General features: G+C 35.1%; 1 protein-coding gene across 1 annotated transcript in view; it reads right to left on the reverse strand.

Annotated features, from left to right (window-relative positions):
- Nucleotides 1–587: 587 nt before the first annotated feature.
- The window catches only part of Sdcbp (syndecan binding protein), a 31,178-nt gene continuing 18,467 nt past the window's right edge, over nt 588–13,298 (reverse strand). The window contains exons 4-9 of the mRNA XM_010640612.1: nt 12,057–12,157; nt 5,645–5,806; nt 3,710–3,885; nt 2,429–2,600; nt 1,669–1,760; nt 588–658 (exon numbers count right to left, since the gene is read on the reverse strand). Coding sequence (XP_010638914.1) covers nt 604–658; nt 1,669–1,760; nt 2,429–2,600; nt 3,710–3,885; nt 5,645–5,806; nt 12,057–12,157 — 758 coding nt within the window. The 3' untranslated portion in view covers nt 588–603. The remainder of the gene's footprint in view (nt 659–1,668; nt 1,761–2,428; nt 2,601–3,709; nt 3,886–5,644; nt 5,807–12,056; nt 12,158–13,298) is intronic.

A 13,298-nucleotide genomic window follows, 5' to 3' on the forward strand; every position in this document is an offset into this window, starting at 1 on the left:
TGGCTTATATTCTAGATGCTTAACAGAGTTAAGGCGACAGTCAAGCATAATAAGTGAAGGTAGTTAAAATTTAAACACAATCTTCATCTCTTGCAACCTGCATACACTGTATAATGCTTATATGGAATGAAACCAGTGTGACTTAATTGGTGCTTTACACACAGAGAACTTAAAAATATTAGAGGCAGTCATACTAAACATACTGTGAAGTTAAAAATGCAAAGATACCACAGAACTAAATACGAACGGCACTATGCACTAAGAGAAATATGACTGGTTCTCACGCAAAGCTAAGCCTGCATCCATCATCCTAATCACAATGTTTATAAAAACATCAGGTTTCTAGTAGAGAAACTATCCTAGGAAAGTCAGTAAGTCTTCTGAAAGTTTCACATGTGAAAAACCAGAATAAGGCTACAACTATCTTGAATCCAAAGAAGGTGATCAGATGAAACAGTTAAGATTCCCAGCCATGACGTAAGATAGAAGGTCCTCATGCAGCATATGTTCCCAGGCTCTAGGAAAGCTCCACGTGCGTAACGCAGAAGTTGCCAAAGGAGGAAACTGGAGAAGTTCAGTTGTGTTTCTGTTGTGTCAAGACTTTTAAACCTCAGGAATGGTGTGATCCATCAGGCTTTTCATAATGCTTGGTGCCATCCTACAAGAGAGTTACTTTGATTACACACTTAAGTTTTTTTTCCAAAATGCTGTGTTAATCCAAGAAAACTCCCAATTCCAATTTAACAGCTAAAGGAATCTACAAGATTGGGAGAAAAAAGGAATGGTCTTTTCAAGAATTCAGATCTGAAGGTCAGTCTGGCAATCTATTGACAAATGTGCAATGTGAAAGGATATCTGTATCATGGCTAGGCAAATTAGACAGGATGTAAAGTAAGGCCTTGTATACTGAGATTTGTGGCTAAAAAGAACAAGGCCACAATGAGTTGGAAAAAATGGGGCAGGGCACATATCCAGTGGTTTTAAAAAAGGAAACCCTGGAACAATCAGTTTTGACTAAGCTTGTTTCTTCTAGAGTAGTTAGCTGTGTTTGACCCAAAAGCCAACATAGACAAACATTTATTTCACTGTAAGGGCTATTACGACTTTTGAATTTCATTTCCACATCCATGATAAAGATTCTGAAAGAATCCAAGGAAATGTGGCAAAAATGGCTTTGACAGAAGCTAGGATGTAAAAAGCTCTAGAGAAAGTAACCCATGCTGGCCCTCTTCCAGTTCTCTTCACTCAGCTTTTCAGTTCACCGTCCTGCAGGCAGACTGCAGCATCACACACCTCTACCTCCCTCTTCAGATGCTAGAGAGAACTGAAACTGTTTTCTCAGCTTCCTACAGGCAACAATTCTTCATCATGAACAGTTTTCTAATAAGCAGATGAAGTGTGGGCAGAGGGCAAGTGTCTGTACTCAAGTATGCCACCTTTTTAAAATTTTTAAACTAGACATCATCAAAGTTTAGCAATGATACGTTGACTATTATCTCATACTTGGAAAGTTGGGAGGGGTCATCATTACTGATTAAGTCCCCTGATTTAAAATTTTTAAATTTCTAGATAAATACCAGTATCATTCCTTAAGTAAAAGGGAATTAAAGGAAAGTACAGTGCTTAAATTAAGTCAGATGATCATACACAATAAGTTGAAAAACTTACCGTTTAATAATATGTTCAAAGATAAAAGCAGGCATGATTGTTATGGTAACTACAGTCCCCGATGTTGAAAGTATGTCTGCTATTTGAGAATCCTGATGAAGACACAATGAAAATGAATTTCACTTAAGTTTTATTTAATAAACATAAAACCCTCACTCTTGGTAAAGAAATATACACTATACATCCCATTAGGTTTTGCTATTAAGTCTCCAAAATTCTGAACCTTGGTATTTCTCAGTTTATTCTACTTTTCTGTATTAAAATTCTACAGAATACAGTTTTACAGCTATTTAGAAAACTAACTCAAGCTGAATGTACTAAACCGAATCAGTTCACTAAGAGTGAATGATTTTCCCTAAGTACAATAAAATACATTCTCACAACTGTTTTCGAGAGTTTATGAAATAAGCTCTTAAAACCTATAGACCTTAAGGTAGATTTAAGAATTTGTAGAGAAAAATAGAACTAGTGTGATCCAAAATTATTACTCATTTCCTGGACAGAGAAAGTTGGACCATTTATTTACAATGTCATCAACACTTTCACTGCTCATGCTTACAGAGGATTCCAGCTTAAAGTACTTCAGAGGTCACTTGGTCCAACTTCCTCATTGTAGAAGAATTCCAGATAACATCCTCTCATTTTCTACCAAGTTTTCATATTTTGTAGGTCAATATGAAAACAGCACCACCTAAATGGTCAAAAGGTATTTTCTACAATATAACCCACAGTACAACCAGGCACAAGGTCTTTTCCTTACCTTCAATCCAATGACATTCTGTCCATTGATTTCACATATGTTATGTTCAGTGAGAAGACCATTTCTGGCAGCAGAACTATCTTTTACTATGGATGTTATTTTTCCATTTTTAAAGATAAAACCAACATGTCCAGTACTATCCTTGTGCATGGTAACTGTCCGCTCAAAGGGCCTATAAACATGACCAAAGGGTTCAATTTAAATTTTAATTCCAAGGTTATCATTTCTATAGACTTCATAAACCATAAATTCTGCCAGATTTGAGACTTTGTAATATAGTTAATAACTTAAGGTTTTGGTATTGTGCATACACAGAATATGAATGTCTTTGGGTAACATTTTCTTAAATATCATGATTTGACCAACTAATCAAGATTTCCTTTAATCATCAGACAGCTGAACATAATTTTTATGCAGTTTATTGATAAGCTTTTTCCTTTAAAATTCACCATTGTTTTGCATTAACAATGAAATAGGTTTTGAACTACACCACTGAAGTAAAATTGAATTTTTATTAACTTTTAGTGTTTCTTGGAGCCTATTCTTAGAATGTTTTTTAAACTTAAAACCTTTACAATATTTCTCCATCTTGATTTTGAAAATGTTATAGAAGGGGTCCTCCCCCTACTAAATAGAAAAGTAGAAGCAAGCCCCATTTGCAAAGGAAGACTCACAGCTACTACAAAACAACAGCCAACTTAGTAGCTATCACATCAGTTACACTTGACCACTTATCTGTAGTTCAATGTTACCTATCATAAGGGTTTTAGAATCAACCTGTGTAAAATTCAGTCACATCTTCCTGTTGGTCCAACTTATTAACTCCTTGAAATCTTTAAAAGTTCCAAATGAACCAACTTCTACAGAAAATTTAATTTTACTAACTAGAGTTTCATGACCACCAAACTACTGTATTTGGTTTTCAAAACTAGACTTCATGGAGTTCTGTGTAGGCTCCAGCTCTCAAAAGCAGGACCCCAGAATTGATATGCTACTTAATTCTGAGATATTTCTATTTTCTAGAGTGATACAGACAGAAAATACCTAAATTAGGATTATTATAATCTCTGAAGTATGATGTATAAGTATAATCAGAATTATATTTTGAAAACTCAAAACTATGTAAGAAAAATCTGCAGCACACAACTGCAAGACTCTCAGGCTCACTTAGTAACATGTGATCATTTTCTACATCAAAATACTGTATGGAATGCTGAAAGCCCAAGAAAATAGAAAACTAGCCTAGAATTTCCATTCTAATTTTTTTCACTAAAAGCTTACCTGTCACGAATGGTCATGGTAATCTTCTCTCCAAAAGCTTGTTTGAGCACCTTGTGTGCTTTATCAGAACTCCAGCCTGCACAGTTCTCACCATTGATCTGGAGGACTTGATCCCCAAATCTCAGGCCAACCAATGAAGCTGGAGAATTGGCCTGGACTAGCTGAACAAATATACCCTAGGTGATAAGAAAATTACTGGTCATTTACCTTTACTGTTAAGATACACTTAAAAAGTGCTGCAAAACTGGAAAACAACTGGTGAGTTAAAAAAAAAATCTATCCTAGTAACCAAGAAAAAAAAATACTGCATGAGTACAGTATGTCAAATTACCCCCTAAAAACCTGAAAATTTATCAAGGTAATTCCCCTGAAAAATAAAAGAAAAAAAGATGGTAATTTCTCCTCCAAATTATGACCCACCTAAACAACCTCACTCAATCACTTCACAATAAAAAGACTTAGGTAAGGGCAAGAAATTTAGCATGGTGCCATGCCTGCCTCACAAGCCCAAGGTCCTGAGTTCAATCTCCAGTACAAAAAACAAAACAAAACTAGGTAAAAAGTGGGACAGCTTTAATAAAATAAAGTCTCTGAATCTGACAGAAGAATATCAACAGGTATTAGCACATGATCATTATTTTGGAAGAAAGTCAACTGTTAGAATATAGGTGATTTCTTTTACAGCTTTAAAAATGACAGTTTAAGACCATAGTTCTGCCCTGTAAAAGATTCCTTAACCCATTTGATAAATTGTGCATGATCAAGTATTTAGCATTTAAGACTAAAATGATTAGCATGTTCACTATCACATAAGCTCTCATAAATGATCTACAATATAATAAATCCAGAAAACAAACACCAAGGAATTAAATTCACAATGGGTATTTTTCTGGAAACTCAGATGTTGAACCAAATATAAGAGTAAAACTGGGGACGTAAAAATACATTGACAAGGCAGACCTTTTCTACAATTGTAAGCTAAATCAAACATGGTCTGTTAAGGTGGTGAGAACCTGGCAGGCACCACAACAAATGGACCAATATGCTTTTGTCAAGTAGACAAACTCACTGAGGGAAAAACAGGATGGGGGTCAAGGGACTACAAAGAATGTCTTTTCTTTTTAGGATGGAGCAAAGAACAACAACAACAAAATAAAAAAATAAAAACCTGGCAAAACAGATAGCAGTAAGGGAAAAGAAGCACTTCAGTGAGGACTTCCAAACTAAGCACATTAATACATCCTGACTACACTATAAATATGCAAAAATAATTAATACCCTGTGCTTGCAACAGTACACAGCACTTACTTTGTATGTGGAAAGGCTGGATGACTCACTGTGCTAACAAGACAACACTGAAACACTACCAGAATATCCTCAACAATTCTAAATGTTCTTCACAGAGAAAACCTGTTTTCATGTCTCAATATGCTAAGGTAAGAGGTAAAGTATAAGTTGTTAAGGTAAAGTAATACTGTTATGTAAATTAATGGCTGCCCTAATTAGAAAGAAATTTGTTTAGACCATCTAACAAATTGAATAATCATAATCTGGCTTAAAACTATGTACAATTCTATTATCACTGCTTAGTTCTTTCCTTAACTTTCACATACACTGCCTTATTTCAGTGCCAGGATTCTACTATATAAATTCTACTGTATGGGTACATAATATATGTAACACCAGTGAACTTTAACTTCAGTTAACATACTCAGAAAAAAAAAAAAAATTTGAAGTAATGCAGTCAGTTCTAATTATGCTTCTTCAAAATAGGGCATCTCCAAGACAGCAAACCCAAATTAACAGATATGCAATATTCTTTATTCTACATGTACCATTACAATTAAAGCATTTCCATTTCAAGTTATTCTAACAGTAGTCACAATATACAGTAGGCTATTCAAAGATAAATCCAAAGATATTTCAAATACTTACATTATCTACTGATTTAAGCCTGAGCCCAATTTTTCCATCATGATCCTTACACAAAATAACTTCACGAATCCCTTGTTTTATTTCTGCTCTACGAATTCCAACATCATTGCCTGTTACCGGGGCCACCATGTAGTTTATACTGGAAGGTCTTGCTACCAATTGCTGACAAAAACAATGTGTCAATACTTAGAAACAGTACCTTGAAAAAAATCTGAGATGATTAACCAGAACATACTGAATTATGGATTTCCAAAAGTTAATCCACAAATAATTTCCTTCAGATAAAGTTTCATGTCTGCAAAAATGTCACTTTATCCATTCCTATAATTTAGTCCCACATTTATCATCACAGATTCAATAACTTACCCTCTACTGTCTTCTGAATTACTGATATTTGTTTCATGTGAGAATCCCTTGTTATTTCTGCTCTACGAATTCCAACATCATTGCCTGTTACCGGGGCCACCATGTAGTTTATACTGGAAGGTCTTGCTACCAATTGCTGACAAAAACAATGTGTCAATACTTAGAAACAGTACCTTGAAAAAAATCTGAGATGATTAACCAGAACATACTGAATTATGGATTTCCAAAAGTTAATCCACAAATAATTTCCTTCAGATAAAGTTTCATGTCTGCAAAAATGTCACTTTATCCATTCCTATAATTTAGTCCCACATTTATCATCACAGATTCAATAACTTACCCTCTACTGTCTTCTGAATTACTGATATTTGTTTCATGTGTACCATCACTTGTTGCAAAGCAGCATTTCACTCACCAACATAAGCACATCGATGACAGCGGTCCCTTATGATTGTATTACCTAATGATGTCATGGCCATCTGTGTAACAGTACACTATGATGTGTGCACAATGATGAAATCTCATGAATCATTTCTCAAAACATATTCCTGTCTCTAAGCAACACATGACTACCTCAAATTTATTATCTTTGCACTTAAAGGTCATAAAGGTCATACAATCCTTTTGAAACACATTTTCCAGAAGGTTCATTATGGGGCATAATCTTTGACAAATCTATTCAAAATTGCTGGAAAAGGAGCAACATCGTTACCTCACTATGTTATAATGAGGATTAAAAACAAATTGCATGTTACATAGGTCCTAGCACATGTAATATAGTCAAATACAATATCTCCTCCCCTTTAATATGAATTAACAAGTTGAATGCATAGCCAGACTGCTTGGAATAATAGCTTTTTGAGACTCGAGACAGAAGCCTGCCCAGGTTAACAGTCCAGTGCAGGGATCTAGAAGGCCATGATTCTGAAACCACAAACCGGCACAGTGGTTAGCAGCAGAGGCCTCTCTCAGGCTGGATTGAGACTTGAAGCTCACAGGGGGACAGCAAAGAGTCACCTCAATAAATGCACAGCAGACTGCATTGGCTGAAATGAGAAGACAACTAAACAAGACTAAAAACCATACTGTCTGATCAAAGGCAACCCCAAAGGGCAGTGACAGAACAATCTGAAACAATCAGCTGGTCTCCCTGAACTGGCAATGAAGGAAGATCTAGAAAAAAAAAATGAGAAAGAATTTCTCAGATAACAAGAGATGTGTCCACAGTGAAAGACATGATTAATAACTCTAGACCAGACACAGATTAAAAAAAAAAAAAAGCTGAGTAACATGTCAGAATCCCAGCATAGGAAATAAATGGAATCCATAAAACAGATGCAAACATATCCAGGAGATTAAAAACTCCACTGAACATTTACATAGCAGAATGAGCCAATGTGAGGACAGAATATCAGATACAGAATACAGGATTGTGATTAGTGACCAGAAAAAGAAAGATGTCTTAAAAATAGCAAAGGACCACAAGAAGTCAACCCAGCAGTTGCTAGCAAACAACAACAAAACACTGATCAGAGTCAATAAAGAAACAAGAGATAGTGTAAACAACATAAAAAAAACAAAACAAAACTGTTTACAGAAGTAACAACAGAAAAACTTCCCAAGCAGAGGAAAAGAATTTGACATACAGAATAAGTGAGGCATTAGTACTTCAACTAGCTGTGATCAGAATAATAGCTAAGCTAGGGCTTTGTGTCTGGTATCACATTTCAAGTTTCTAATCTTAAGTTTTCTGCTCATTTTAAATGAATTCCTTCCTCAACCAAAGCAACAGTGAGGGAAGAATCTAACAGTGACTTCAAATCTGTCACACAGAGACCGCTAAGAATTCTGATAGTCAGAGAACCAGTGACAGGAAAGAACCCAGTGACAAAAACATCACAGACTAAAACCTTACTCATAATTATCAGTAATCCTCAAAGCATATTTAAAGCTGATAACTGACCAGGAGTAACAAACACATCTACATAAACAGAAATTGGTATATACTGAAAGTAGAATACAATGCCTGAAGAAATTACTTAAAAAGGTTTATAAGGTTTCAAAAGAAACAACTACAGCTATAAAGAAAAACTTGAGCAAATGAATTAGTTTTACTTTATGTGCTTCAGAATTATCATAAATTCCTAAATGAGTAAATATTTTAAAGCTGACAGTATCACACACACACACACACACACACACACACACACACACACACCACATACCACAAAGCCAGAAGGATTACATAATCTACAGCACCAATGCTCCTGATGAGTGTTGGAAACTGAGATATGAGATGTAAGGTCAAGGGGACTCAGGCTACTAGAATTTATATGTCTGTATCTGAAAAAAAGAAAGAGCTCCAAAAAACTGCACTGGGGTCCCCCTATTCAATCTGTGGCTGGATATTAGTCATGTGTGAAGTGAGGCACCCCAAGACTGCAAAAGATGGTCGGGGCTTTGACAGTTCCCGACCACATGAGGTTGAGGGACACTGAAGCGCTCACCAACCAGAGGGGAAAATGCCTGAATACTCAAACAGTAGACACAAGTTTCTAGTAATGAAAATATCCTAACCTTCTAGACCTACTCTGACAAAGTATATAGCAGGCTCTAGGAGATCAAGGTGATCCCTGTATAACTTAACCTCCTGCCAGAACAAGTACCAACACTCAGATACAACAAAATCTAGCACCTAGGTGATACACAAGATATAAAATTCACAATGTTTGGCATCTAACTAAAAAATAGGTGGCATAAGAACAAGCTGGAAAATATAAAATAAGAAAATTAACAGAGACTCTATAATGACAGAAATAGATACTTCAAAATGAATGTTTAGGTTACCTAGTAGGTATTAAAGGAATAGGGGAAACCAGCTGAGTTGTTGCCTAAGGACAAAGGAAACAAAAAATGTTTAGTGAATAAAGAAATCATAAATGTTAGCTAGGACCTCATGATCATAAGAATCATAGTAGCTATGATTATCTTCTCTGCTTATATTTGTAAATTTTCTGTAAATATAGCAATTAATCTTCTTGTTCCTTCATATCTCCCTTTACTTTTATAAATTAATTGTTAGTAACGATTAGCTTTACATTTCTGTCTTTGAGATAAAAATATTATATAAAAAAAACCCCATCTTTTTTAACCACTCATCAGATGATGGGTATTTGGGTTGTTTCTAAGATTTAGCTATTACAAACTGTGCTGTTATAAAGATGGCTGCCTATATATCACTGTGGTATGATGCTTTTTTTTAAAATTTAATTTATTGGTACATTCTAGGTATACAGTACAGTTACATTCATTACTGGGATCTTGTACCTTTACGTGCCAGGTCTTGGTTCTCATTTTTTTGCCTTATCCCCACCCTCCCTTCACCCCCTCCTCCCCTCCCCACCTTCAAATACTATTCCATTTTTACATTTTCTCATATTTTTTTCCTTTTCCCGTATTCCCCTTTCCCTATCCTTCTCACTGTCCCTACACCTTGGTATGATGCTTTTAATTCTTTTGGGAAGATATCCAGAAGGGAAATAGTTGAGTCAAATAGGACATCCAATCCTAGTTTTATGAGGAATCTCCACACTGATTTCCACAGCAGATGCACCAGTCTACACCCCCACTGGCAGTAGAGAAGGGTTCCTTTCTCCCCACAGCCCTGCCAGCATTTGCTGTTGGTTGATTTATGTGATGGAGCACTACTCAGCCATAAATAAGGATGAACTTAAGACATTTCTAGGTAAATGGATGCACCTTGAGAACATAATCAAGTGAAATAAATCAAACACATATGTAAATATTGAATTATCTCTCTGTTGTGAGAAACTGAAAGTGAAAATAAGGACAAAAAATAATACTAAATATTGTGAAATAGGAAGAAACTGTTTAGAATTATACAAAATGTGAGATACCTTGTCAATACTTAAAATATTTTATGCAAAAAAAAAGGTATAGTATTATTAGGCAATGAGCTGAGAGCAATAAGCAAATGAAAATATATTCCTTTAAGATCATGATACACAGTGTATGTACCACAGTTATTCCCTAATAATTTTTGTTATGAAAATTTTTTCATAGAATAGCTTTTATGTATTTTTATTAATATTTACTTGTAATGTTAAAATTTAAAAATTTTTAAAGATAAAAAAATTAAACTAGGAATGTGTACAGAGAGGTAGTTAATACCACATAGTAATCAATACCATAACCACTGCTCAGAGAGGCCACAATAATTAGTACTAGCCCTTTCTAGAGAAAGGGTTAGAGCATTTCATTTATATAAGGGGTAATTGGCTTAATTTTGTACACCCATGAGTTTGAAGGATTTTTATATGTTAAAGGCTACAAACAAATGAGGTCTATATAATACAGAGTATAAACTACCATCAATGCCTCAAATGAATGAGATGGAGCACTTCATAAAAAAAGTTCGTTAAATCTTGACTTTTATGAAAGAGAATGCATCTTTAATTAAAGGGAAAGTATAAGTTATTATTGTCATCACATGAAGTTAAAATATTCACAGAAGTGCTTGGCTAATCAATAGAGTTTGGTAGCACTGAGTAACAAGCTACTGTGTCAGCTCCAAATTCCCTCTTCTACTGTCTAGGTGGTGATGCTGGAGCTACATTTTCCTTTATAGCTATTTCTGGTTGGCTTCCATCACAGGAGAGACTGGGAGGGATAAGTTCCTGTTCCTTCATGCTGGTTTCCTACTCCTGTCAATACTGCCAGAGCCTCACCCTGAACCCAGGCACAGCAGCAGTCTCTGGTCAGCTTTTCCTGACACTCTCAGAACCAGCCTCATTATAACCCCTCAGACGGTACTTCCAGCAGTGTCCCTCCTCCAAGGTCTGCAGCCCAACTCTGGGATTCTGTGCCCAAGCTTATAGGTTCTCAATTAAACCTCCTCCCTGTCCTAGGAGACGCAACTAACTGCCTGCAATTACACTTGCATTCCATTTTTGCTTTCTCAATTCAACTTCTTTATCTAATTTCTCAAATTATCTCTGTTGAAATACAGTGGGCCCTCAAGTTACAACTGGCCTACATAGGAACAACTTGGGTTAATTATGTTAATGGAAGATTCATCTGCCATTAATCTTCCATAATAAGATTCTCTTATTATCTATACCATGTACCCCAGTAAACATCCAGATCTCAGCTGTACTGACTTACAACCAACTTAAATTGCATACAGCCCTCTAGAAGTGATCAAGTTTGTAAGTCAGAGGTCCACTCCATTATGACTTGTTTTCCCAAATGGATGCTCACCAATGCAATCAAGTTTTCAGTAAATACTTGGTAAAAAAAATAAATGTGAGGCACTACATTAAGCACAGGGGTATGGCAAGAGGATGAACATGGATTCTGTAAGAAGTATTTAATTTCAATTACAGTAAATTGCCATAAAGTACTATGGTCTTATAGCAATAACTTTAATGAAAGGTTATCAATTATGCTCTATTTAAGTCTAAAATATCTAGAGTCTGACCACAAGCAGCTCTGAACTTCAGAGGAAACAGTTAAAAGAGTATGAGTAAAGCAATTATATGATGGATCTGTACTTATAATGATATTCTAGCAGCAGTTTAATATTGTTTGAAACAAGAAATTACAGAAAATAAAAAGATCACTTTTAAAATCTATATAAAAAATTAAAAAATAAAAAATAAAATCTACATTAGAAGTAGAGAAACTCAGTACAGTTACAGTATAATTGAAATAGATAAACCGAAAACAAGAAAAATTACAGAAATAGAATCAGTATGTCTCTGTAACTGACTTAAATGAAGATGACCAAGGAGAATAGAATGGACTAGAAAAAGGAACCTGCATCTAAGTCCTAATACATTCAAAGAGTGGTATCAACACAAACCTTAAGTAGATAACTTAAGAAGTAATATTGAGAAGAAGCCTAAAATCTAAGGAGAGGATAAATTTAAAGTTACAAGGCTGTGAATTAGGCTACAAAGAAGAGTGCTAAACTATATATGAAATGTAACTTAATTTAATTCAAAATTAATTACACTATACATACCCCCTGAACTGGTGTTCCAGGGACCATGGCACGTACCTCCTCTTCATTTAAATTCAGGCCCATGTATTGAGAAAGCTCCGGATACAGTTTGGGATAGAGATCTAAAATGAAAGAATGAAGAAAAAGGCACTGGCAAAATACTCGAAATAAAAACTCTTACTATGGCGTCTACTTTTTTTAAAAATCACATTTAAGTTTTAAAAAGTAGGATAATTTAAAACCGAAATTTAGAAAAGTACCTCCCCCTTATCTATTTAACAATCAGAAATGAAAATATAGAAATTGTTTAAGGTGAAAGTCATAAAACATGAACATTCTGACCTGACACAGTCCCAGATTTCTAGAACAGTAAATCCTTGGAGTCCCAGGGGGACTTGTTTCAGGATCCACCACAACAGATCCCAAAACTTGCATATATGTTTAGGTTCCTTATATAAAATGTCACGGTATCTTCATAAAATCTGTGCACAACTTCTTGTGGACTTTAAATTACCACTGGATTGCTATTGTACTTAATATAATCCAAATGGCATGTAAATAACTGTTACACTGTTTAGAGAACAAGAACAAAAAAAACTACACGTTTAGTGCAGATACAATTTTTATTCTATTTTCACTCTATAGTTGGCTGAATCCGTGGACCCCATGGACATAGAGGGCCAAGTACTCAAAAGTAGAAATAATTTTTCCAAATAAAAGTTATCTTTTCTGCTTTGTTTTAAGAAAGTTAATGCAGTCAGGCATGGTGGTGCATGTCTGTAATTTCAGCTATTCAGGATGCTGAGGCAAGATGGTCACAAGTTTGAGGTCAATCTGGTCAACTCAGCTAGACTCTGTCTCAAAATAAAAAGTAAAAAGGGCTGGGGATGCAGCTCAGAGCTCTACAAATTCAATACTCAGTTCCTGCCTCCACCTCCAGAAAAAGGAAAAAGAAAGGCATATTCCAGTGAAATCTTAGAAACACATTTTTTAGAGATTAACAGTATGTACTTAATTGTTAAGTATTTATGTACTATTCCTAATAGCTTTTTTCTATGATGTTTGTGACTTAAAGTGTTTTCTAAAAGGAACATTGTAGTAGCTGTAAAACAAGGTTACAGGCCATGAAAACAAATTTAACATTAATTTTGCATCTTTAAAAGTACTGTTACTTTGAGGCTCTGATCAGAATCTCTTTGAACCTTGAAGGAAAAGGGAGTCCTGGACTTGAGAACTCTCCCAAAATGTAGTTTGAGAATTTCA

Source organism: Fukomys damarensis, unplaced genomic scaffold (genome assembly GCF_012274545.1).
Source record: "Fukomys damarensis isolate Sample0158 unplaced genomic scaffold, DMR_v1.0_HiC HiC_scaffold_5, whole genome shotgun sequence".
Classification (NCBI taxonomy): Eukaryota; Metazoa; Chordata; class Mammalia; order Rodentia; family Bathyergidae; genus Fukomys; species Fukomys damarensis.